Raw genomic sequence first — 26,268 nt, 5'->3', positions numbered from 1 at the left:
CCAGCCTTCTCACATGTAAATGGATGTGGTATTTTGTTTTGTACCGCCACCTCATAAGCAAATTGCTGTAGACTTTCTTTTGTTAAGCCGTAAAAAGGGTGTCCCGTTCAATTGGAAGGTCACAAATTTTTCTCTCAAGTTCTTCCGAAAAAACAGTTTGAAATCTACCTAGGTTTTTGGACGCGGTACCTTTTTTATATAGCGGTGTAAGGTTCCGATCGCAATTCCGCATTTCAATGAAGCTGCGCTTATTGTAGTAGTTACAGCTTCGTCCATCACTATCTGCATTGTTTCTTCAGTTCAAGATCCTATGTTTCTATTCGTAATATACTTGAACACCATCTATAAAGAGAATCATTCTCAATTAGTTGAAAAAAATTAAAACAGAAATCAAAATAATTGCACGCGGGCAAAATGGAAACTATTCCATCTTGCCCTAAAATGCAATTTTCCATCTTGCCCATAAGCTAAATGCCAATAAAATTATCAATTTCTTAGAAAATCCTTTAATTTTTTTCCTCTTTAAATATCAATTCATACAATCTATTCCTTATAGTTAGTGTTTATAAAAACAAAATGGTAGTATTACTTACTTTTAATGAGTAATCACACTTTTAAAGTCCACTGATTTTGTAATAATTCGTCGTGAAAATACAAAACACGCGTGCAAGTCGCTTGGTGGCGCGAGCCGAACCGAGTCGCCCGACATAAATACAACATGACCGCTTATATCTGTGTGCGTAAAGACACGGGCACTTTGTCGCGCGGTTTGCGATAGGTAGATAGTTTCCATCTTGCCCGCTCCTTCCATCTTGCCCTCCCTTCCCCTACCTTATATCTATTGTAAATATACAGGATGTCCGAAGGATAAAGTGCACTACCTTCAGGAAGTGATTTTAAATGATGGCAGGACTAAAGAATGTGATTTTTTTTCCGAAATTACAACTTTTTACCCATACAAAAGACATACACACTAAAAATGTTAATGTGAGGTACAAACTTACGCGAAAAATTTGCTGTGAGCTTGCCGAGAACGAGATAGCAACGTTGTGATTTGCTCATATCCATTGAAACCACATGTAAACAATAAAATTAGGCCGAGAGCACGTTTACAATTATGCTGCAACATCGTATATTTTATACGAAATTCATAAAGAGAACTGTATTAAAATTAACACAATGTAGAAACGCATAGAACGATAAAACCTACAGAATAAGGGCAAATAGACCCTTCTTCTGAATGAACGGAGTAGAGTTAGGTGCCAGCCTTTAGGTATAAATATGCGTAAACACAGATTTAATAATAACAATTTGCTTAATACTTAAAGGGAAATTGAGAAGACCCCTCTTCTGAACTTAATAATCGTGGAAATAGTCTCTTTGTAGTTTTATTTTATTGAAATCAATCGATATTAAGAAGAAAAGGTATTCCAACGGGGTTCTCGTACCATGATAGTAAAAACAGATAAAAATCGAAAGTGTGTGATAGGAAATACTTGGGGCACATTATTAATCAAGACCTATGGGATGATGGCGATATCGAACGACAAAGGAGAAGCCTAAGCATAGTGTCTAATATGATTGCCCGCAGATTTTGCAAATGTAGCAATACCGTTAAAGAAATACTGTTCAACGCATTCTGTACTGGCCTGTATACGTGTGAGACATGGTGTCACTACCGAACTTGCTCGATGGAACGACTCCGAATTCAATATAATGACGCCTGTAGAATCATATTTGGATACCGAAGATACAGCAGCGCATCGACAATGTTCACGGAACTAGGACTGAATGGATTTGCCGGCCTGATGAGACACCGGGTCACTGGAGCCAGGAAGCGGCTAATGGCCTCCGCCAACACGTTGGTGACCGCAGCCTACCAGCACCAAGCGCCACTCCTGAGTGAGCGCTGGGCCCAAGCGCACTCAAGACCACACCCTGCATAGTTGTTCTTATTTGTTAATTTATTATATCTATTATACAAAAAAATGTATATTTATATGGGACGTGTGGGATTGCACTAACCTCCCCACATTCTGGAATAAAATTATTATTATTATTATTTTTATTAAAAATAACTGGAACTTTAACTTTTCAAATAATTTCTTTGGAAATAATTTTCAAAATACAAAACAAATTATTGTACAAACCTACCTACATTATTCCAAAAGCTATCAGTATGATAAACTTATCTGTGTTACATGATTAAAATGTAAGACAGATAAGTTGATCATATTAAGATTGAAATGATGATTAAAAAATATATTAAAATATATTATATATATATTATTTTTATTTCTTGCTAGAGTAATCCTGGTGAGTTACAAAACTCATTTTAGGACGAGAGTAATTTACAATACATAGGTGGGAGTTAATAGGTACGATTTTACATTGGTATTTTGATATCAAAATTATAAGTTTTACATTCGAAACAGTACAAAAATAGAAAAATATCATAAATATAAGTGTCACATACAAAACAGTACACAAATAGAAAAAGGGAGGAACCACTCGAACGATCGCGCGTCAAAAAACTTTTTTCTCCGATTGCTCGCGGTTTTTTGGCGACGAATTTGAATATTTTCCGCCAACATTAAAAAAATCAAACCTCCGAATTTTAATACGGAGACATAAAACTGATTGTAGTGCTATACAGCCAATGAATTCACCTATATTTTTATAATTATTCTATATTTTTAGAATTGATAGATAAATTATTAAAAAATCTTAAACTTTATGAATGCGCGAAATTAGCGTTTTTGTGATTTGAAATTGCCGCCAGTGGCAGTTTTAAATATCTTTATAGAATATTTTCTACGTTTTTATGTTCTCTATGGCCTGTTTGATAACTACAGATGCAAGAATATAATGGGAAAATAATTTTTTGTACGTTATGCTCTCTTCAAAAGTTTGGTTAGAAAATAATTTTTTAAAATTTGAGTGCGTGACGTGTCAAAATTGAAATCACTGTATTATACTATATAATAAATTTACCACAAAAACTGGTATTACGTTAGGAAGATACATTAACTGTCTACAATTATTAATAAGCATAGTAGCCGTGTTGGCTTTATTTTATTCATTTGATGAATTATACAGAGAGCCTATTTCACGATGTCAAAATCATGGTGCTACTTTTTAAATAATTGTAAATTAGAACTGGAGATTTGTAACCATGTTTTTATATAACGTGCAAAACGAGGAAATAAGGCTTAAAATGAGATATACATCATAGATATAAACATTGCCAATATTTCAGGGGGATACTTTGAAAGTTGATGAAATTCACCAATATTTGACGAAAAATCACTACTGACAGCTACCTTAAGGTCAATCTACATAGGGTATATCGGAATATGTAAAATGATGATAAATTTGTATATATATATCAAACCTTTGTATGACCGTAGAATGGCAAATAAAATCATAGTGATAATTTTATATCTAAACGCAAAGGTATCGAAAAAAAATGGATGAGGGGAAAATAATTGATGGAACCAATAATTGATTTATTTATTAAGCCCTAATATCCTTTTAAATCAATATTACAGTTGTATGGTTACAATGAAAGAGCAGTATTTTGATTTAAACATTGTTTACACACTTTGTCATAATAAAAATGTATTCAGTTTATTGGTTTATTCATAATTTAAGAAAATCAATACATAATAATATCATTGTGCCTCGCTATAGAGTGAGATTCTGAGTATCGCTCTGGTGAGGGACCACCATTCAGAATTGAACATTGCTTGAATTGGCTTAGTTATGTTTAGTGACTAGATCTGGAAAAGACTAATACCTTGATACATTAAAATTGCCAAGAATACATACATTTCCTCTTTATTCGTGGGAGCCCATTTATTGGTACGCGCATGACGCTTAAATTGTTTTTTCGCAATCCATTGATCTGCATACCTGTTGGTCTCTCTCGCGATCAGTTCAACGAAATCTGCATCAAAGATTTTAAGAAAGGCATCCACAGGTTTGCCCATTTCGTCGGTATTGAAAGTTGGTCCCGGCGTGCCTGTGAAAGTCTCCCTTATCCCAGTAAAACGTAAGATATCATTAGACCAATCGAAAGAGTAACCTTCAGGCGGCAGAATCAAACGCATTGCCTCACTATCTACCTGGTCTTGTCTACTAAAGTCTATGGCCATAGCGGAGTTAGGTGAAACGTTGATAATATTATGATAAGGTATTGGCGGCATGCAGAAGGTATCCTCATCGCTCTCTTCGTGGTCGACGTCACTCGCTTCGTCATCCTCGTCGCTCGATCTGTCCATTTCTGAAACAACAGAAAACCCAAATTAATTTAATGTGTCTATATTACGATAACCCACTGCCTCTGGTACGGCTTATGACTCGCAATACGATGGTCGCGGGATCAAATCAAATAAATTATATTTGAATAATTAGTGTTATTTTCACACAAAATTCATTTAAAATAATATATATTATATTTGCGGCACGTTCCAGAGTGGAAGATACCCATAGTATCGCCCTGGTGTAAGACCCCATTCAGAATTGAAACGTTGCTTGAAATGGCTTTTGACGGCCGGCATAGTCCAGTGGTAACGCATTGGACTGCCATTCCGAAGGTCGCCGGTTCGAACCCGGCGTGCGCAAATAAATTTTATTTGATTGATTTGTGTTATTTCACAATTAATTAATTAAAATAATAATTAAAATAATATATAGTATATTTGCGGCACGTTCCAGAGTGGAAGATACTACCAGTATCGCCCTGGTGTAAGACCACCATTCAGAATTGAAACGTTGCTCCAAATGGCTTTAGCCGTGTTTAGTGACTAGATCTGAATAGCCAGGTACTTCCCCATCTTCCTCTTTCCCTTCCCCACTTACCTTCAGCCTCACAACATCCCCCAATTGGGGATGCCATAGTCTCACTGGCTCCAGCTGAGGCTCTTGTGAGGTATTCATATAAAAAAAAATATAAAAAGTTAATCAAATACTTGAGGCAGGCAATGTCAGGAGTCAGAATAGCACAGTCAGGTAGGTATGGAATGAAGAAAAGAGTGTGTGTGCCAAGATCGAGTTGCATGGTGGTTCATCCTCTCTGCCTACCGAAATGGCGTGAAGGTAAGTTAGTTAGTTTTATAACTCACGGTTTCCAAGTACAGACTCTTCTAGTACAGCTGCCTCGTCCACGTTACTTTTTCTGCCCATGTCTGACTCTGAAATAAAAGAAAACACAAATTTACAGTAGAATTTGGATATAATGACTTTGCATTTAACGGTCTACTGTTTTAAGTGACGATAATGTAAACTCTAGTAAGGTTTCATAGCTTTTAGTAGGAAAACGTATCCGTTTAAAGTGACCAACTACGTAAAGCGACCTATTTTAATGATAATTTGTCCGGTTACAAAACCCACCTACCAATACAGCCTCGCAACACAATGAGTCCCGTGAAGCGAAAGTGTTTTTTCAATTTAAGAAAAAAATGCTGTATTACACCGTTTAGAAGCCGGTGAATCAAATGTAATCCTCGCAAAGAAGTTCGGCATGTCTTATTTCTCACTCTGCAATACCCGTTACAGAAAAAAGATGTGTAATGATGCATCCACGACATAACAACAATACATTTTGTATGTTTGTTATGTGGAATTTTTAAGTACTATGCTTATTTCCTGCCAATATACCAACAGTGAAACTGTGCTAGGGATATCAATATAAAATATAGATAATTGATTTTATATTGAGCCCCTGGTATGACATTTCAAAAAATAAACTCACCGTTCCCAAACGCCGACAATTCTTCGTAGAATGGTACGTCCACCCACAGCTCGCTGTGATAGCCGGCTTCCGGAGAGAAGAGTTCCCCACTCCGCGATGTCCCAGGTAACGGCTCGGGAGATGCTGCACGGATAGGCATAATTGGTGCATTGGGAGCCGTTGATTGGGTCTGTGCGGGAGTGGACATCCACGGTGGTGGTACGGGTCGTGGCAACGGTGAAGGCGTCCCTTGTGAAAAGGGACACGTTGTTCTCTCCGGAGATGGAATTCTGAAAACATTTACATAAATCATAGAAAATTGTTCTCATTCACGTGTGAAACAGTAAGTACAGTATGTAAAAACAATAAAATAAGAACTCTGTAAAATATGCACTGAATGTGCCAAATGCACAGAGCGCTGAACTTACCAACTCTCACTGTAAGAGTGGAACGCTGTCAGGAAAAAACAATAATATTGTACCAAGCATCTAAATACGATTACTTACTTTTGTTTAGTTTTTCTTGGAGGTGCGGTAGGGAGCAAAATGCGCGCCGCCTGCTTCTTGAATTTTCGGCTTTCCAGCTCTAGCCGGAAGGAAGCAGGCAGGGCCCTAACAGCCTTTAGGGCCTTGACGCGATCCTCTCGCACCAGTAGCAAAGCAGGGTCGCTGTTTAAATAAATACAAATATATGATGAGTTCAACGGCCACAGCAAAGTACTTTCATAAAAAAACATTAAAAAATACTAACACTCCAGACGAGGCTGCAATTGCAGCTCTGCGTTGACGTCCACGTGCAGGTAGTCCGGCACCAGCTCGTACCCCACGTCTCCCTTTTCCTCTGCCTCCTCTTGCAGTCAGCACCGCTCTATAAATTTTAAATTGAAAACACTTAATGTAAGTACTTAAATGTTTAAATTTTGTTAAATATTGCACTAATATAAAATTTGAAAATAATTATTGGGTTGTGGAGTGATCCCTTTCCCTGGACGACAGCTGTTTCTGCACAAATTTGGTAAAAGTAAACAAATTAATTAATTATACAACTAAATTACTAAATTTTTATTGTGTGACGAAGGCTTTACACCATTTTACATGTGAAAAAGAGTCAACTTTTTGACATATGACTTAAAATAATTGGTTAGCAAATATCTGTATTAATAATGAACCAATTCAAATAAAACTTATATATATCTCTTTGTTTTGAATCACTGTGATGGAATATCTATATTTCAAATGCGCGAGTGCAGTATTTAAGACATTATTGTAAATCAAAAACAGATGACGTCTTCAGTTGACGTAATCTTACACAAAAACTTCAACCAAAACAATATAATACAAACAAACGAATTAAAAACGCATTTCAAAGATAGATAAGTCAATCATGATTACACAGATATATAATTATGCGTTAAAAACCCAATAAATTAATTACTTACGGCATTTTAGGAAGAGTCCAAAATTTCGTGAATGTTGAAAATTTATAATTTTGTTTTTGACAGGACGCCATAAAAAAACCGCGAAAACTCGTTAAATAACACTTCAAAGACAACGGATAAGTTCATAGACAAAGAGAATATATTATCAGCTATTCGATAAAACAAGTAGCTGGCCATGGAAACGTTTTAAATAATTACAATAAATATTTTACGAATGGTAGAAAAATCGGTCCATTTTTGGACCGATATCAATCGCAGAAAAATAAAAGTGGTCGATTTTTCGACCGAAATCGTTCCAGTGGTTAAGTAGAACAAACAAGAAGAAAAACAAAAAATTAAACGGATAGGGATATAGGTACACATAAACACACAGCCAAGGTAGGAATTTAGAAGAAGGTACTTACCCACTAATACATTTGTAAAAACTGATTATGCTCGATTACAAATACAGGGGATAGAAAAGGAGAGAGAAAGAAACCAAACAAAGTTTAACACGACAAGAATTACGTATTTTAGTTTTTATATGTTTTAGAAAACTAATAGAACTAACCCTATCGCTGCCGATGCCAGTTGCGGTTTGTTGGTATTTACTAACGTGCAAAGCATTCGTGAGTGCTTTCACTATTAAAATAAATAATTATTCTGTTGAGGTGGCTGAAATTGACAGTCTCATTATCGGGTATTTCTGATACCTCCACCTTTCCCCGTCACAACTGACTGTTCTCGAACAGAAGAAAAGAGATAAATTCCGAAATATTCATGAAAATACTTATTTTAACCTATTCACTAGCGCAGACCTTTTGAAACCAAGAACTCGTGAGTTCAAGGAAGTGGTGAGGAGTAAGAAATAGTAGGTGGTAGGTCACTTATGCGTAGGATATTTCAAACATAAGTTTTGTAAATTAGCGATTTACGTTTTCATGCTTAATTTGGATATAATTTTCGATATGATTTTGTAGTTTCTCTTGCAATTTATTAAAAACTCTCGCAACTATCCCCGGTGCACCGGTGCACGTGTGTGGGTCTCAACGTACACAAGCGGAACATTCACATTCGATGTTGGCTTCATGAGAAAGGGCCGCATCTTCGACTCTTTTTTGTGTGAAACGGCTCGTATGGAGTCGTATGTAGAACGAGCTACCGACATCTGTTGCAATCTACCTGGAACCTTTGTAATTAGATGTGAATAGAATTTTGTTTGAGTTCATTATAAAAGGAAAATAATAAGAATATCTTTAAGAAATGTAATATCCATATTGAAACTGAGTACAATTTCCTGAAGTTATTGTTTGAAAAATTTTTTTGAAAAAGCTAAATTACTAAATACTTTATTACACACACTCTCCGTACAGCATCCCTAAAGACGATATTATAAGGCAAGTGGGAGCTTCTTATATGGAGATAATAAAAAAAACAATAAACTTGTATCCCTTGACTCCCAAACTTGTAAATTTTGCATATTTCGTAATGTATCCAGGATGAGCCCAACATGGTCTATCAATAAAAAGTTGAACAAAAAAGGTTAGAAATGTTTTTTTTTATTCATTTATGAATCAGTTGTAAAATTTATTTGAAAAAAAGCAGTATTAAAACTGGTATTTCCTACGTAGATATTGAACATTAACGTGCTATTTAGAACACGAGACGGTTAATAATAATAATTTTGTATTTAAACCTTGAATCCCCACCAGACCGTGCTATAGTGGTGGAAGCATTATTTAATTTCAATGCGTATAATTACCTCGCTACGCATTTGCAATCATCATGTCTTACACTGCGTTCCCGAACATTAATGTCTATAGTTTACTTTGCATCACGTAACATTAATGAATCAATTTTTCGAGTGTTTGCATTGAACTTTCGACCATACAATGTGAAATGCTGATCTATTATTTTTTATTTTGTATAATTTCGTAACTTTCGTTTTCGAATTGTTTACTCTTTGTGCTAAAAAGTATGGAGAAAATTCCATAAATGTACCTATATTTCTTAAAATACAGTAAATTGGGTGCACTGGTATACCATTATATAACTAACTATTAAACTGTATGACATTATTGTGTCTTTCATTTTGATTTATTATTGCTTGCCCCTCTGCGATTGGTGGTAAAAATACTAACCACATGCCTCCTACTAGTTCAACTCCTCACCATATTATCTCGTATCATATCATTAGTGACTAAAACACAAAATATCATAGAACTGAGCTAATAGATATATCTCCCCTACCGTCTAGTCTGGTCTCATTATACAAACAGGAATAATTGAATTCAATTTTAACTATTTACTAAATGTAATTTTGACTGGACGACTGATTACTGCACAACTGAATATATCTCATTCCGGTGCAGAGATATTGCGTGAAGTATTTCTCGGGGGCCACCGACTTCTTCTATCATTCAAACCAACAAAAAAATATTCCTGGCACTAATAAGAACAAACTTTGTGACAAAAGCTCCATTTATGATTATTGAATACATTGATAAAAAATTTGAAACCCTGAAAAGAGATATATTTACAAAAATTGATTTACAAACTACAGAAACTACTAAAAGTATTGATTTTATCAGTGCTCAATACGATGAGATGTTAAAAAAAAATTGAGGTCTCAAATAATTTAAATCGAGCGATTCAAACAGATTTTGAAAATATAAAAAAAGACCAAATGGAAAAAAATATGATAATTAAAAAACTTGAAATCCGACTTTCTGATTTGGAAACGTTATCAAAATCTAATAGTTTGGAAATAGCAGGAATTCCACAACAAAACCGCGAACAACCTTTGGAAATTGTTAAAAAAGTTGCTGCCGCAGCAGGAATCCACCTCTTACACACTGATATAACTGACGTCACGAGAGTCTCAGACAGACGAAATGAAGCCCCTCCTAAACTTCTTGTGACCTTTTCCGATAAAAGAAAAAGAGATTCCCTCCTTGATAAGAAAAAGGAAATAAATTATAATAAAATCAAGGATCTGGCGACATCTCGAATCTTCATCGGGGAAGAATTAAGCCCGTATCATAAAGAAATCCTATGGAAAACAAAACAATTATCAAAAGAAAAAAATTACCAATATGTATGGTACAAACAGGGTAAAGTTATGATACGCAAAAAACAAGATGATAAAATTATCTACATTAAGCACCTTGATGATATGGTGAAAATAATTTAGTGAATAATATGAACAACATTACTTAATCCACTTAATAATTTAAATTGAGAAAATGAATAACGCACTAACAACAAACATACCAAACATATCATCCATAAACAATAATTTTAACATAATGCACCAGAATATTAGAAGTATCAATAAAAACTTTGACGAACTACAAATATTGATGAAAAGTTTAAATTTAAAATGGGATATTATTATTCTTACTGAATGTTAGCTAACTGATTAATACTACCCCCTACAAATTGGTAATTATGTCCCTTACTCTACAATAATGAACAACACAAAAAATGATGGTGTCATCGTATATATTAAAGAAGATATAGAAGTTGATGTCAGAGAGATCTGTATCAATAATGCAAACTGTCTAAGTATATCAATCGGTAATGACACAACAATACTCGCAATTTATAGATCTCCTTCTACACAAAATCTAGAACCATTCCTCAACTACTTATCTAATCAACTAAGTCTACTAAAAAGAACTAAAGATGTATTTATCATCGGTGATATAAATATTGATATTCTTGAAAATGGCCATCCAAAAAAAATTGATTAAATGCAAACACTAGCATACCATGGATATAAAAGCCTAATTGATGAACCAACACGTGTATATAATGAAAGCAAAACTTGCATTGATCATATATTTTGTAAAACTAATAGAAAAACTCAAGCCATTATTTGTACTACCACACTGACAGACCATTATACAATAATTCTATCTATTACAAAAAAAATACATATGTAAACCAAAAAAAGAAATCACTCCTAACGAAGTCTGAAACAAATTGGGAAAACGTCAAATGCGAGTTAACAGTGAATGACTGGACAAGCCTTCTGGAAAAAGATGATACTGATACTGCTTGGAGTTATTTTATAGAAGTTTTACAGAACATTATCCTATCAAACACCAAAACCATAGAAAAAAAGTTATCTCATAAAAATTTACACATTAAACCTTGGATTAGTCAGAATATTATAAACTCAATCAGAAAAAGAGATGAACTGCACAAAAAAGTCAAAACAACCCTTATGATATCCTAACACTTCGATTCTACAAAAGATATCGTAAAACATGTAAAAATGTAATACGTTATGCTAAAGAAACATTCTATAAAAACAAAATTGATGAATGTAATAATGATTCACGTAAACTCTGGCAGATCATAAATGAAATAACTAATGCTAAAGCCTCACATAATGACAATAACATTAAGGAATTAAACATTGATGAGATTCCCACAACTTTTACAGAACACCCGGACAAACTTCTTGACTTTATAAACAACTATTTTTGCAATATAGGCTCAAACTTAGCAAATAAAATTAAACAAAATTCAATTAGTACTATCGAAAATACAGTGAGGATTGACGATGTAAATCAAGAAAACAGCCTCAATATTGTCAAGATAACAAGTGATGAAATAAGAAATATTATAGCCTCCCTAAATATAAATACTTCATCGGGAAATGAACTGATATCAAGCAAATCAATTAAATATCTACAAAATGAGTTAATCCACCCACTGACGTAACTTATAAATCTGTCAATATCAAATGGTATTTTTCCTGCTTGTCTTAAAATTGCTACGATCATTCCAATATATAAAAACGGTCCCAAAAATGATGTATCAAACTATCGACCAATTAGTATTTTAACTACACTATCAAAAATATTAGAAAAAGTTATAAAAAAACAAATGCTTACATTTTCGGATTCTAATAAAATATTATCATCTACGCAGTATGGTTTTAGGGAAAACCTGGGTACTGGTGACGCTATAGCTAATGTAACAAATACAATTATTAGAAAATTGGATGAAGGCAAAAAATGCCTAGCAGTTTTCATTGATCTTCAAAAAGCTTTCGATACCATTGACCACGAAATACTGTATTTAAAACTAAAAAAAAATGGAATGACCGAAACAACCCTAAACCTACTTAGAAGTTACTTAACGGGAAGAGAACAATTTGTACAAATTGGTAAAAGAAGGAGCAAAACTCTACCAATTAAGTACGGTGTCCCCCAGGGAAGCGTATTAGGACCTATACTATTTCTAATTTACATAAATGACCTTATGAATCTTCCCATCAAAGGAAACATAATGAGCTTTGCAGATGACACTGTAATTTTATTCCATGAACAAGATTGGAAAAGCACATATAAGGAGACTGAACATGGCCTAACTGTTCTTCAAAACTGGCTTAAAGCAAACTCCCTTACATTAAATGTGAATAAAACCAAATATTTAATTTTCTCCAAAAACAAAAGAGGACAACCAATGAATGAACATATACTCAAACTACATGAATGTCAAAAAAAATTTCCTCAATGTTCCTGCTCGATTATAACTCAAACCAAAAGCATAAAATATCTTGGTATTGAAATTGACGATAAACTACACTGGGATTCACACATTGATCGAACTTCAAAAAAGTTAACTAAACTCATCTACTTCTTCAAAAAATTACGGAACATTTTGTCAGCTAGGGATTTAAAGAGAGTTTACTATGCTTTATGCCACTCCAAATTGGAATATGGAATAATAGGATGGGGCTCAGCAGTATCAAAACATACAAAACAGCTGAAGGTAACTCAGAATTGCATCATAAAGACCATACTAAAGGTTCCTATAAGGACGTCAACAACAGAAATTTTTAAACAATTTGACGTTCCAAGCATACAGAAAATCTATGCCAAAAACATTTTGGTACAACACCTCAAAAATAATTCTCAGGAAAACACCTCACATACTCATAAAACCAGAGCCAAACAAACAGAGATACCAAAGTGTAACTCTACCTTTGGACAAAGAAGCTCTGAATTTTTAGCAGTAAAGGTATCTAACAAACTCCCACTTAGTATCAAACAAATCAAAACAAAAAACAACTGCATTAAGAACATTAAATCTTGGCTTAAGGAATTACTGGAAAAAGAACTTACTAGCATATTTAAAACATCGTCGTAGAAGTTTCTGGAAACCGTTACCCAAAACATGGAGTCATACCATAGAAGTCGCTGAATAACTTATCCAAAACCTAGTCCCCCTCAGCACAGGATCTCCTAGTGAAGAGGACTGTGAACATAATCAACATCTATTTTTTATATATATATTCTTATAAAAATGTAAAAAAAATGTATAATATAGCTACTAAATAAAAAAAAATAAAAAAATATTACATAATTTTAATAAAACCCATTTTTTTCATCCAGAACATATGTAAAGGTTATTAATTTAGTAAAATTATTTAATAAATTACATTTGAAATAAGTACAAATGAGCATTATAGACTCGATCGACAGTCTCAATGTATCAGAATGACGCGCCGCAGTGTTCTTGCAAGCTTAACGTTATAAACTCTACACCAATCAAGCAAGTAGTTTAGTAATCAAGTACAATCCACCTGCCGGATATGTGTAATTCAAATATGTTGGAAATTTTATTTATGTGAAATACATAGTACACATATTTATAAATTAAAAAAAACGTACCACTTATAAATTCAAATTACCTTTCATACAAATTTTGTTGACAAAATTATAAATTTATGGACAATTTTGGTTATGTACACAATGTTAAGTATTTTTTTTATTTAATAGATATGTATTTTTTTAAAACATTTTTACTAGAATATGTACCTATATTTATACATATAAATTTATAATAGATTTTGATTATATTCGTAGTCCTTCTCACTAGGAGATCCAGTGTTGATTACCTATACGTTTTCAGAAAAAAATGAGATTAAAGTGACACGAAAATGTTCACATGTCAAACGTTTCCATTTAAGCTGTATAAATATTACAAGGGAGAAAGCATTTAGGCTTCGCGTTTTTTGTTCTTGTGAAAAACTTTTTTTTTCATTCTTATAAATCTGTTTAACGTCATATTCTCAGGTTTATTTAATGTGCCAATTATTTGCACGTGACGTATTCTAGGATTTTTTCGGCAGAATTTTTTTTCTGCTGAAATCATTATTTTTGAAACATACTTTAGTAATATGTATTTTATCATACGTCGTCGAAACTAAACAGGAATCAAGCCGTACTTGATAAAATATCATGTTATTTCTGAAACATCCTCTCGCTGCCTTCAAAGCATAATTAATGAAGCAATTTCTATTTTTAATTGTTTTATGCATTGTTCATTATTTTCTCCTCACTTCCTGGACTCAACTTAAACAATTAACCCATTTCTTGCAAAATCCTTCATAGTTTTATTTGACAAAAGAGTTTGATAGGTACCGAGCTACTAATTATTAACTAAGCTAATTGCTACTTATTACGTATGTCTCTATTATCGCATCTGTCTGATTGTGTGCTTAGTTCTTCTAAACTAAACAACGGATTTTGATAAGATTTTAAGAATCATTTAGAAAATTTCTTCTGAAACGTTCATATATATTTATATCTAAATAAAACATGCATATTATATTAATTGAAAGTAGAGAAAAGTCGAGGAACGCTGGGTACACGTCAGCAAGATAAATTTGAAATAATATTTTTGCTATTTAACTGTTTTTGATGTAGATGAAAAACTTTTTAATTTGCAAAAAGTTAAGTTTTTTTTTTATTTATCTTACTCACATTTTTTTCTAATGTATTAACCACTTCATACGAAACTAAAAAAACTTATTTTATTTTTATTTAACAAAAGCGTTACTTATATAGTCACTTTACTTTATTCACTTTAAATTTAAAAAAATATATTACACTAAACATTTTTAACTGATAAGCGGTATCCATTTTATAAAATAATTTAAAATTAAAAGGGAGCGTCTATAGTAAACATGAAATGCATAGATAAAGCTCTAGTGTTGTTCTCTCTTTCTAAATCTGTTTACATGATATGACCTTAACAAAAAATGAGATAGAACGAGTTTTATGTATGACATGTCAAATGGGGACATTTATAAAATTGGCTCGAGTGGTAAAGAGTGGGTTATAAGGCATAATGGTGATTTTCTGGAAAACGGATCTCTAAAATGGTTTCATACTACCTTTTGTTTGTCATTCTCAGACTTCATATTTTTGTAACCAATTAATAGACTATTATTTTTCAATCGTTTTATTTTTGTTTTTTGTAATTTATGAAGGCATTCGACCATAAAAAATAAAAACATTGATACAGCATACAACCCACTTTTAAAAATTCGATCTATAATTATAGCATTAATAATGATTTTACAAGATATTTTTAATTAAAAATATTAAATAACACACATATCTGTAGAAATACGACTTCTTATTATCGTTATGATATCTGTGGATATTAATAATTAAATAAATGCGTCGTCTTGCAACAAATTTTAACACATTTCACAGTTTTTTACTTATTCCGGGAGAAGAGACCCCTTTGACCGTAGTAAAACTACACGCTCCGTGTTTGACGGCGTATATAATTCGAAAATTCCATCAAAATGTTTCATTAATGGGTGTAAAAGTAGAATACCGACTCACTTGAAGCATTGCAATAATCTAAGGAAGCTACAAAAACAGTAAGTACTCACAGATTCTCTTTTTTCATGTAAATTTGTCGCATTGTATTTTTTCAACTGTCATATTCTGTATTGAACGTCATCAGCATCATCAATATAACATGTACATCAAATATAACAAACACAACAAAATTCCATCATATTTACCACTGTCGAAAACTTTGTAAAACCTCCATAAAAACTAATGTTGATAAACCTGCCCTGCCGTTTAGCGGTAAATTTTATCACAACAATCGGAAGAGCAGTTGTCTCGCTTTAACGAAAGCAACTATCGTACTCTCGCGAAGCAAACTCTCATTGGCTGAACGAAAAAACCCGCTCTCTCGTCAACAGGCAATGAGAGATTTAGAAAAAGTACTAGAATTTGCAAGCCTTTTCTGTAATAATAACAGACAATGTTAACTAAATAGTTTTATACAAAGATACTTACATTTTAATTAAATAAGCTCGAATATAAATAAAATATGTTACACGTTAGATAATTATGTACTCAACAAAATGTTACAGAGATTTTACCACTTATCTTGTAGAATATGTCTTATTATAACCAAATAAAAATATTGCGACGAAGTAGTTTTGGCGAAACGACAGCGGTAGATAAGGTCTTATATTATTAAATATTCCTTTATTGCTGGGACAAACATATTTAATCCTACAACGCGGCGAGCTTCATAGCAAAAAAAAGGCAAAGCTCGATAAATGAATTTGATATTACAAACAAGGGTCAGTGACGCGGTCGTAATGAATCTTATAAATACGCCGCAACCCTGCAGCATTCCGCTTCGAGCCATGGACCGAGCAATTCCTACCACTGTCCGCTCTGCTCATACTCTTTTTGCTACCTGGGAACTAAGGCTGGCCGCATACATACGTTTTCCGTATTCGATTTCCGAATTCGTTTTCTGTATTCGGAATTCCGTGAGACTAGCGCAAACGTTCGTTTTTCTTCATTCGGAATGTATAAACGTCAGTACCAGTGTTGCCAACAAGGGCGATATATCGCCATTTAGGCTATTCAGAGCGAGAATCGGCGCCAAAAAAATCTTGAAGGCGCCTACTGGTCGCCAATTAAGCTACTTCAAAAACATCAATTTTAAACATGTCCCGAAATTCTCTAGCCACCCCCCCCCCCCCCATGAAATTTATTTTTCTTGGGACAAATTTTATATTTTCTTGAAATTCTCTAGCCACCCCCCCCATGATTTTTTTTATTTTCTGGGGAGAAATTTTATTTTTTTGAAATTCTCTAGTCACCCCCCCTCCACGAAATTTTTATTTTCACGTAAAAACATCAATTTTAAACATGTCCCACCTAACAGCAAACTCGGCTACTTTACGCTAACTTATGTATGAGAAACGGCGATATTAGGTCAAGATCCGTTGGCAACACTGAATTACTGAACGGAAATTTCCAAACGTTTGCGTCGGCACAAAGTGTATACAAGAGCTGCGTTCCACATGACGTCATTAGGTTTTTTCCATTCGGTTTCTCCAAACGAGCCGGCTCGCATTCGGAACGTGCGTAAGGAATTTATTCCGTTCGGAACTAAAACAAACGTGTGCGGCAGTTAATGTATTTTCTAATGATTCCGTGCATTCGGATGTCCGAATACGGAAAACGAATTCGGAAATCGAATACGGAAAACGTATGTATGCGGCCAGCCTAACTCGCTGTGTTTGATTTCAACACGGTTCCCCCCCCCCGCTTCACTTCCGCTGTCTACTGAACCTGCCTGCTAGCCAGCCTCGGAGAGGGGATATACTGTTGCCTACTGAGCCGGCCTGCTCACTGGCCCCGATGTCGCAGACTCGTTACCGACTGCCTTCCCAACAGCCACCCTTGGAGAGGGGATCTGCCATTGCCTACTGAACCAGCTCGCCAGCCAGCGCCCCGCAGAGCCGTTACCGACTGAGCCTGGAGGGATACAAGAAGTTGCACCCGCAATAAAAACCAACCGTCTTTATAAAGGCGTTATTAAAAATGCAGATTACAAATGTCGAATATATTGCCTTTCTCAAGACGCAATAAAAACCGACCGTCTTTATAAAGGCGTTCTTTTAAAAATGCAGATTACAATTGTCGAATATATCGTCTTTCTCAAGACGCATTCGTTTATGCAAACATATAACAAGAGTCGATATTCCCTGCATTTTGTAGTATTTTAAATAACTCTGTACGATTCAAATGAAATACCTCAAGTGCTTTATTTGAATCATTACAAAGGACAAAGGTAAATATGTGCCGATGCTTATATTTTACAGTTTTTTCTCGTGCAGGCAAACACGTCCCGTACATATTCTTTGAAACGCATAAAATACAACATTAAATGTGCGTTTCTGTTCCGAACAGATAGCACATGGATTGCACGAACGTCATGATTGTTGACTGGCTCGCTCTTTTTGCAAGTAGGTATGTGTGAGAATTCATTGTCTTTACGCGCTCTTACTAAATTGCGAGAGTGAACGTTTTTTCATATGGCGGGTTTGGTATTAAAACCAAAAATTACCGTCTCACGCCGGATTAAGTGATAACAGGTCAAGTTTTTCATTGTTCCGACCTTACACGGTAAGGGGTATTAATATAACGAGTAAAGAAGTTTATTACCGTTTTTTTATTTTATCTTTAGATTAAAGGCGAAATAGGTAGACTTGACCTGAAATTCGTCATTTTTTAGGCCAATTTTAGACGCATAGACACTTTTAAAAAAAATATATAAATTGATTTCGAAAGATCGTTATTTTATCTACCAAAACAAGACGGTAAATTTTGAAAAATAATGTTATTTTCATATCATAATAAAGTGTTAGCGTTGGTCGATGCGCAGATTTGTTGCATTTTCAAAGGTGAATTTGTATTATACAACAAATATTTTAAATCATATAATTGTACAGTATAAACAATCAATGAATTATCTACCAAAAGTACTTATAAGAATTTTGTTTTTATTTCAAATAAAATTACTAATAAATAAATCCGAGCACGCGTTTTGTGATGAAAATCCCTCAATTTCACTATTTATTTATGGTCTTACAAATTGGTATAGTCAATAGATTTTTTTACAATAATAATTTACCAAGACATTATAGATACATCAAAAATAATTTATGACCAAAAAATATATTCTTTAAGTATATAATAGTAATTAATTTCGATTCGCGTTTGTTGCTTGTTCTTTGTTTGTGATTACCACGGCGCAAGCCGAAATTTTGTCACTCTCCGCTGCGACAAGGCGGCGAGCGGACGTCTTGTCTACGCGGGTCTAGTTAATAACATTTTAAATAAATTTCTCGCTTAAAAATGGAGAGGAAAATATCCTTGGAAAAAAGTTTTATTAGAAAATACAAATTACGACAGCAAAAACGTACGTGTGACATGTATTTTCAGAAAAAACAAGGGTTAGTGATATTTAACTATCCGTGTACATTTTACGTACTTATATGCTACAGGGTCGTTCGAACGAATCAGTCAGAATACGCATATATTTTTTACAAAATTTAACGATAATTTTATGTTGTTTTATTTCCAAAGAAAAGAATCAACTAGGTATGGACTATCAGGAGTTTATATTTATCATCGATGTTTCATGAATAAATGTTAAAACTTATGCTAAAGTACATGAAACTGCTGGTGATTGGTGGTCAAAAAGTGCCACGAACAAAATAAATTTTGATTTGTGATGTGCGATTCAAATCATGTTTTTGTTCATAATTTCTATTCTATTTTCCAATTTACTATTACATGGGTATAATTTAATATATTTAATATTTTTTGTCTTTATGTTTGTCAGTTTCATAATGTCATGTTTTGAATTGAGCCTCTTGTATTAGGAAAAAAATATTATATTATTTATTATTGCTATCCTTTATTTTTGATATCCTTACCTACGATTTTTTGATATCCTTACCTATGATTTTTCAATTGAAATTTACCTCGTGAATTTAATAACATTTCAAAAAATAAACAATAGTGAGGTCATTCTACCTCCGTTAACCATGAAAACAAATACATGAAAGCGATACAATATTATGCAATCGCATAAATACATATAGTAGGTAGGTACCGTAGAAAATAGTTGAAAATAAAATCTAGTTACATATACTACTTCAGTTGTAAGGAATTAACCCTATTTTCAATATCATAGATATCAAATCAAGTAATAATTTAAAGCTAAGTATTAAAAATAAAACTTACTGATTATAGTATATTCATTTACCTACCTATTTTGTATCTACTAGGTCAACTCACTGCATTTGTATTTATTTATGTCTACGCACTCCGACGTATAATTTACAAATATGTATGTAATTACTTATTAGGAAGAAAGCTACAACCGAGAATTCAACAACAATAATTGTTATTTCATCGGAACCATGCTGTAGTTTTCGTCAGCTGCGCGTGTGTACGGCTCGCAGTAGAATGAATTCGGTATTTCTGTCTCGTTCTAAAAAAAACATCCTATCGCGAGACCGTCCTTTAACGAAATTTGAATTCTTGGCCGCTGGTTAAGACGCCTAAGGGAAATAACATTAATATCACCTTTCTGCGAATAAACAAGTTACCATACACACGTAGTCAAATTAAAGATATTCTATGTATGTGTTGTATTGTAAAGTGATATTATTTTTATTTTTGTAGATCAATTCGTGATTTATCCATGGCATCCGGAAAAAATACTACTAACAAAGTATGATTATTGTTTACTTAAACTAAATAACACAAAATAATTTAACAAATATATAAATAAAAAAATTAACTTTCTTTTATTTCACGAGGTCAACATTATCAATATGAATAGATATTCTATAAAATTTAAAATTTACCGAAAAAATCCACCTTCGATTTTTACTAAAACGTAAGCTCAAATAAAAAAAGTCATAACCCAAAATTGACTTTAAGTGAAAGGTCGATTCATTCACAAGTTATACCGTTTATACCACGAGTTTCCGAACACCGTGTAAAACAAACTTTCTTTGAATCAGAAATGTTCCTGAAATGCGTTTCGTGAAGCCAAAAGCCGTTTAAATCTAATTAGATCTGACAACAGCAAGTGAATGATGAAACATTTATAAAAAGTGTCAAATTAAAAGCCTTTATCAAAATAAAATGTTCTGCAATAAGTCGTACATTTTTACTTAGTTAATTGTTTTACTTAATATTTACGATTTCCGATTGCGTACGTTCATTGCTGTGCGACGCACATTTGACGTTGTATTTTCACAAGTTCATTAATGTACAATTACCGCCCTCTAGCGACAAAAAAGTGACATTTTGACAGTTTGAGAAAATAATCTGGCATATAACAGGCGCTTAAGGAAAACGGCTGCGCGGCCTTTTTCACACAAAACTTAAGTTTGGATTTGAGAACAAAATTCTTTACCAAACTTAATAATTATTTTTTTAATCAAAAGGAATAGCAAATATCTAATACGGGTGTGTGTTAATTTATCTTTTTTATTAGCCATTAAATAATTTAATTTTTTCATGATTTTAGAGGAAAATTTGGCATTTTTTTGTGAGTTGATTGCAATTAAAACAACTGTACAAAAAAAAAAACTGTAAAAATAATAAAAAACAGCTTAAAAAAAAAGTTTGATTAGAAATTTTTGTTTATTTTTTATTTCAAGGTAAAGCGGTAACTTGTAATTTGAATTCACGCCCATAAAAATGATTTTTACCTATTTTATTTTATGTTTTCCTTATTCAATTATATTTGCACAGTACACAAACTATTTTTTTTAATAATTAAAATAAACTCACAAATAATTACCAAAGTTGCCTCGAAAAATATGAAAAGTTTAATTCTTTAATGCTGTAAGTTTTATAATTTAAATCATAAATAAATAAAATAGCACATATCCATACTAGATATTTGCTACACATTTTGATTAAAAAAATTATCTAGTTTGGTTAGAGATATTGGCCTCAAATCTAAATTTAAGTTTTCTATGAAAAGGCTTTTCCCTTAAGGATTAAAATGTATGAGGGAATCGTTTCTCCTAAGGTTTAAATTTGAAATAACTTCGAAATATGCTGAGAAAATTGTCGTTTGTAGGCGCTGGACGTAGGTTAGGTAATCATCTTACTCGCAGTCTTTGTAGGCGCTGGACGTAGGTTAGGTAATCATCTTACTCGCAGTTTTTGTAGGCGCTGGACGTAGGTTAGGTAATCATCTTACTCGCAGTCTTTGTAGGCGCTGGACGTAGGTTAGGTAATCATCTTACTCGCAGTTTTTGTAGGCGCTGGACGTAGGTTAGGTAATCATCTTACTCGCAGTCTTTGTAGGCGCTGGACGTAGGTTAGGTAATCATCTTACTCGCAGTCTTTGCAAGCAAAAATACCGACCTTTCGTATATTTCCGAAATCGATCAATTGTATTTTATCGTTGCAATTTAAATAGATTATCTATCATTGTTAATACCACAAGCTAACATGTATATATATATTATTTTACTTATTGGATTATTTATTAATTTTTGGAAAATTAGCCGTTCAATATCATAATGTTTTATTTTTTAGATGTTCTCCTAAGTACACTGCATCATACATCACTTTTATGACCAATGTTTTTTGGCGTATAAATAAATAATACTAAAAATACAACAAACATAATAGATATCTTCCTTTTGTTAAAAAATGAACAGAATTGACAGAACATAATAATTCGAAAGAAAAATAAAAATTGTTCTATTTTTTACACTGATAATCGAAATTTTCTTTTTATAATTCTAAGAATTTGATTATTTATTTAATGTGGATATGTATATTTTATATTAAATATACAATACATTTTAAATGTTACATAGTGATAAGGAAATAATGGTGACCGGATAATCATCTAATGAAGTCTTTGCTAAACGTCGTCCTAAAACAACCAACTTTTAAAATTCGTAACTTTAACATCATGGGTAAGTACTTATTAATTTCCATGGTTCCATCATAACTTATCAAATGACAATTCAACACACCTTTAAAAATTGATATTAAGTCATGAAAAGAGACGACACAAAAACTTTGTCAGTTGGATTACATAGGTAAGGTTTATTTTTATTTATTTAAGTTTTAATCCAGCGGGAGGATAGTGCAATCCCAGTCTGCCATATTACATGAAATGCAGTAAAACAGGGAAACAATAAAATAAAGTAAAAAATTATAAAAATGGAAATAAGATTGAAAAAAAAAATCTATTTAGATGTTAGTTTTTTTCAGTTTGTTTTTTATTCGCTTTTAATTACTTTATATCACTTTTTAAAGGTGTGTTGAGTTGTCATTTTGACGAGTTATCATGGAACCAAAACAATTTGGTTTATTGACGGCAAAGATTTTTTTTTTGCTTAAGGTCTTCCTATAGTGATCCACGAACAACTATGTAAGAATTTTTCAGTAGGCCAAAATTCAAAATTTGAGAACAAAAACTCCCACACATGCTGCAGTACGATCTAAACTGGATTTGTTTCACCACTGGAAATGGCTTTTTAGTTAAATTTTCAGAAACATGAAAGTGCGGTCAACTGGAAAGCGCATTGGCATTCTAGTTATAGAATCTATTCCCGTTTCTTATTCAAAATGCATTCGCCGTTTACACATTTGCATGTAATAATAGAATATTGCAAACTCTACCTGTATAACGATTAACGACAGAGCTCAAGTACACAGGCACATCCTTCATACGGAGCACAACGCTATAAGCCTTTGCAACGTCGTTTTCCTTTGAATCTCCATTAAGAAAGAAAAAAGATTACAAATGAAATAAATAGTCCTTTTAAAGTTAAAGAAATCCGTAATTTGACTGTAGAAGGAAAACCGTAGTTACAATAATTCCCTATTTCATTGTACAATTTGTACATTCTGTGGTCTAGAAGTGGGAACTTTAGATCACATATTTTTTGGTTGTCCCTCTATATACAAATATTATATATAGATAGAAAGTTTTGATACGAATGCGAATACAAACGTCTTTCTGTCGCGCCGTAATTAAAAAAAATTTTTCGCGAGTTTTTATTCACTCTCGCACGAAATAATGAGTGATACCGTACTCTTTGAATTGAGAAGCATCATTCTCGAACAAAACAAAACAATAAACGAATTATTAATCCGTGTAAAGTCCGTGGAAGAAATATTAAATCGACAGGCGACAAACAGTGTAAACACTAATGGTCTACCTACACCTCCCGCTACCGCCAGCTGGGCTGACGTCGCCGCACCGCCCGCCGCCCCCCCCTACAACCCGCACGCTGTTACACTTACCAAAGAACGTATGCGCACTAGGGCGGCCACCAAGGCCAAAAATAACGCAAGTCATCTCGAAGTCCCCACTACCAGCGGCGCGATCCCCAAAATACAGACGACGGAACCACGCATTCTAACTTCCGAATCTGAAGCGAAAACCGCGCCAAATAAGGAAGAATGGATTAACGTCAAACGCAGACAACGGACAAGCAAGAATCTGACTGTCGGAAATGGCGATAAATCCTCTGATATCAAGGTATGTCCAAGGATAAGGAATATCATAGTATCTAGGATTTCAAAGGACACCACAGTAGATGATATCCGAGCGCATCTAGAGAAGTTAATGTAACAAACTGTGAGATAGAGAAATTCATCGCTAATTCTCAGGAATACGCAGCGTTCCGTATAGGAGTAACAGATGAGTTATACGATAAACTTTTGCAGGAAGATTTGTGGCCCCGAGGAGTACCGGTAAGAAACTGCCGTTACTTAAAACCGAGACAAAATAAGGTTGATCTTAACCAAAACCGAGGCAAACAAAACAATTCTGCGACCACTAAATGACTAGAGAGCAGAGTTAAAGTAAATTCACTCCCCTGCACAATGTATTATCAAAATGTGCGGGGATTGAGATCCAAGACCGATGACTTCTTACATAGTGTTATTATACAAGACAACGACTTTATATTACTGTCAGAGACCTGGCTCAATGACAGTATTCATAATTGTCAACTGTTCGATCAACGATATGACGTCTTCAGAAAGGACAGAACTTCAGGCCAATCAAGAGGAGGAGGAGTGCTGCTAACCGCGAGACGTGATCGCGTCAAACAATGCCAGAGACTAACGTTTCTAGAAAATGATGGCGAAAACTTATAGATTAAGGCTAAAATAAATGAAATTAGTATTTATATATGTATAGTGTACATTCCACCGGCTTTACAGAGAACCACTTACTCTGATTTTTTCGATAAAATCATAGCTAATTTTAACTTTTTAGTAGATAAAAAAATTATTATTGTTGGCGATTTTAACTTACACTTCTGTGTGAGTCACAAAGCAACTCAAACAGATATGTTATATTTTATGGAACTATTTCAATTGGAACAGAAAAACTTAATCACTAATATAACGAACAGGACACTGGACGTTATTATCAGTAATTTTGACTTAAAAGTGTTCAAATCCGTATACTCACTTGTTAGTGAAGATTCATACCACCCATTTTTATATATAGAATTCGCGCTCAATGTAAGCAAAGTCTATTGTTGGAATTTATTAAATGACGACAATGGAAATTGTGTTAAGCGAGGATGGAATCTAGAACGTGGTAATTTCGAATATTTTTATGTTTACTTGAATTCTCACGACTGGAAACCCTTATTAAAACTTAAAGATGTAGATTTAGCAGTAGAATATTTTTATAATGTAATTTATGACCTTTTTGACATGTGTTTTGAGAGAAAGCGTGTACCTTGTTTTGAAAGAAGATACCCTAAATGGTTTAATGGTGAAATTATTAGTGACCTGAAAAAGAAATGCAAACTTCACAGAAACTGGAGGCGCACCGGATTGATAAGATATCGGGAAAATTTTTGTATTCTACGATCTAAAATCAAACTTAGTATAAATATTGCGTATAAGGATTACATAAATAATATCGAAAAAACGTCAAGAGTTATCCGAAATCCTTCTGGAAATTTGTATCCGAAAAGAGGAAAGACGGTGGGTTTCTAAACTCAGTGTCATGGAACGGAAGTACTCATACTAGGCCCGATATTTATTTATTTATTTACACATATTCCGGAAGAATTTGCGAATTACTTTAAGTCAGTCTATAGCGAACATAGTGCAGAATTTGACTCATACACCCCAGGCGGTTACTCTTCACTAGCCCAAAATTTTGAAATTTTAAGTGTAAATAAAAATGATAACCTAGCTGCAATTAAAAACTAAAACCAAAAAAATCTGTTGGACCAGATTTTATTAACACAATTGTCCTGAAGGGATATGCAGATCCGTTAATGGTACCGCTTTTACATATCTTTAATATTTCACTTAACTCCGGTAAGTTCCCCGACCGCTGGAAAATCTCAAAAGTCATGCTCTTACACAAAAACGGCGATAAATCATGTGTATCTAATTACAGACCCGTGGCAATTCTTTCGGCACCGGCCAAATTATTTGAACTC

The 26,268-nt window shown here is 33.5% G+C and overlaps 2 protein-coding genes and 1 long non-coding RNA gene across 3 annotated transcripts in view; all 3 read right to left on the bottom strand.

Annotated features, from left to right (window-relative positions):
• The window catches only part of LOC149425718 (uncharacterized), a 301,264-nt gene that overhangs the window by 41,197 nt on the left and 233,799 nt on the right, over positions 1-26,268 (bottom strand). The gene's annotated exons all lie outside the window — the stretch shown is intronic.
• Positions 1-26,268, bottom strand: part of LOC149425719 (lysosomal alpha-glucosidase-like) — a 100,102-nt gene that overhangs the window by 38,539 nt on the left and 35,295 nt on the right. The gene's annotated exons all lie outside the window — the stretch shown is intronic.
• LOC149425720 (uncharacterized) lies at positions 2,303-6,715 on the bottom strand. The gene is made up of 5 exons (XM_089645659.1): positions 6,241-6,715; positions 5,756-6,024; positions 5,127-5,195; positions 4,088-4,285; positions 2,303-2,313 (listed from the first exon to the last, which is right to left on the bottom strand). The coding sequence occupies exons 1-5, from the start codon at positions 6,468-6,470 to the stop codon at positions 2,303-2,305; spliced, it is 777 nt and encodes a 258-aa protein (XP_089501785.1). The 5' UTR covers positions 6,471-6,715.

Source organism: Hesperophylax consimilis, chromosome 2 (assembly GCF_061612785.1).
Source record: "Hesperophylax consimilis isolate HC1 chromosome 2, BYU_Hcon_1.0, whole genome shotgun sequence".
Lineage (NCBI taxonomy): Eukaryota > Metazoa > Arthropoda > Insecta > Trichoptera > Limnephilidae > Hesperophylax > Hesperophylax consimilis.
Note: the sequence above shows the minus strand (reverse complement) of the source record. Positions and strands in the feature narration are given on the sequence as shown.

Coding starts and splice junctions, on each gene's coding strand:
- LOC149425720 (XM_089645659.1), bottom strand. CDS start 6,470: ATGTTTTTTTATGAAAGTACTTTGCTGTGGCCGTTGAACTCATCATAT. Junction 6,025..6,240: donor CCAAGAAAAACTAAACAAAA/GTAAGTAATCGT, acceptor AAATGTTTTCAG/AATTCCATCTCCGGAGAGAA. Junction 4,286..5,126: donor AGAGTCTGTACTTGGAAACC/GTGAGTTATAAA, acceptor CTGTTGTTTCAG/AAATGGACAGATCGAGCGAC.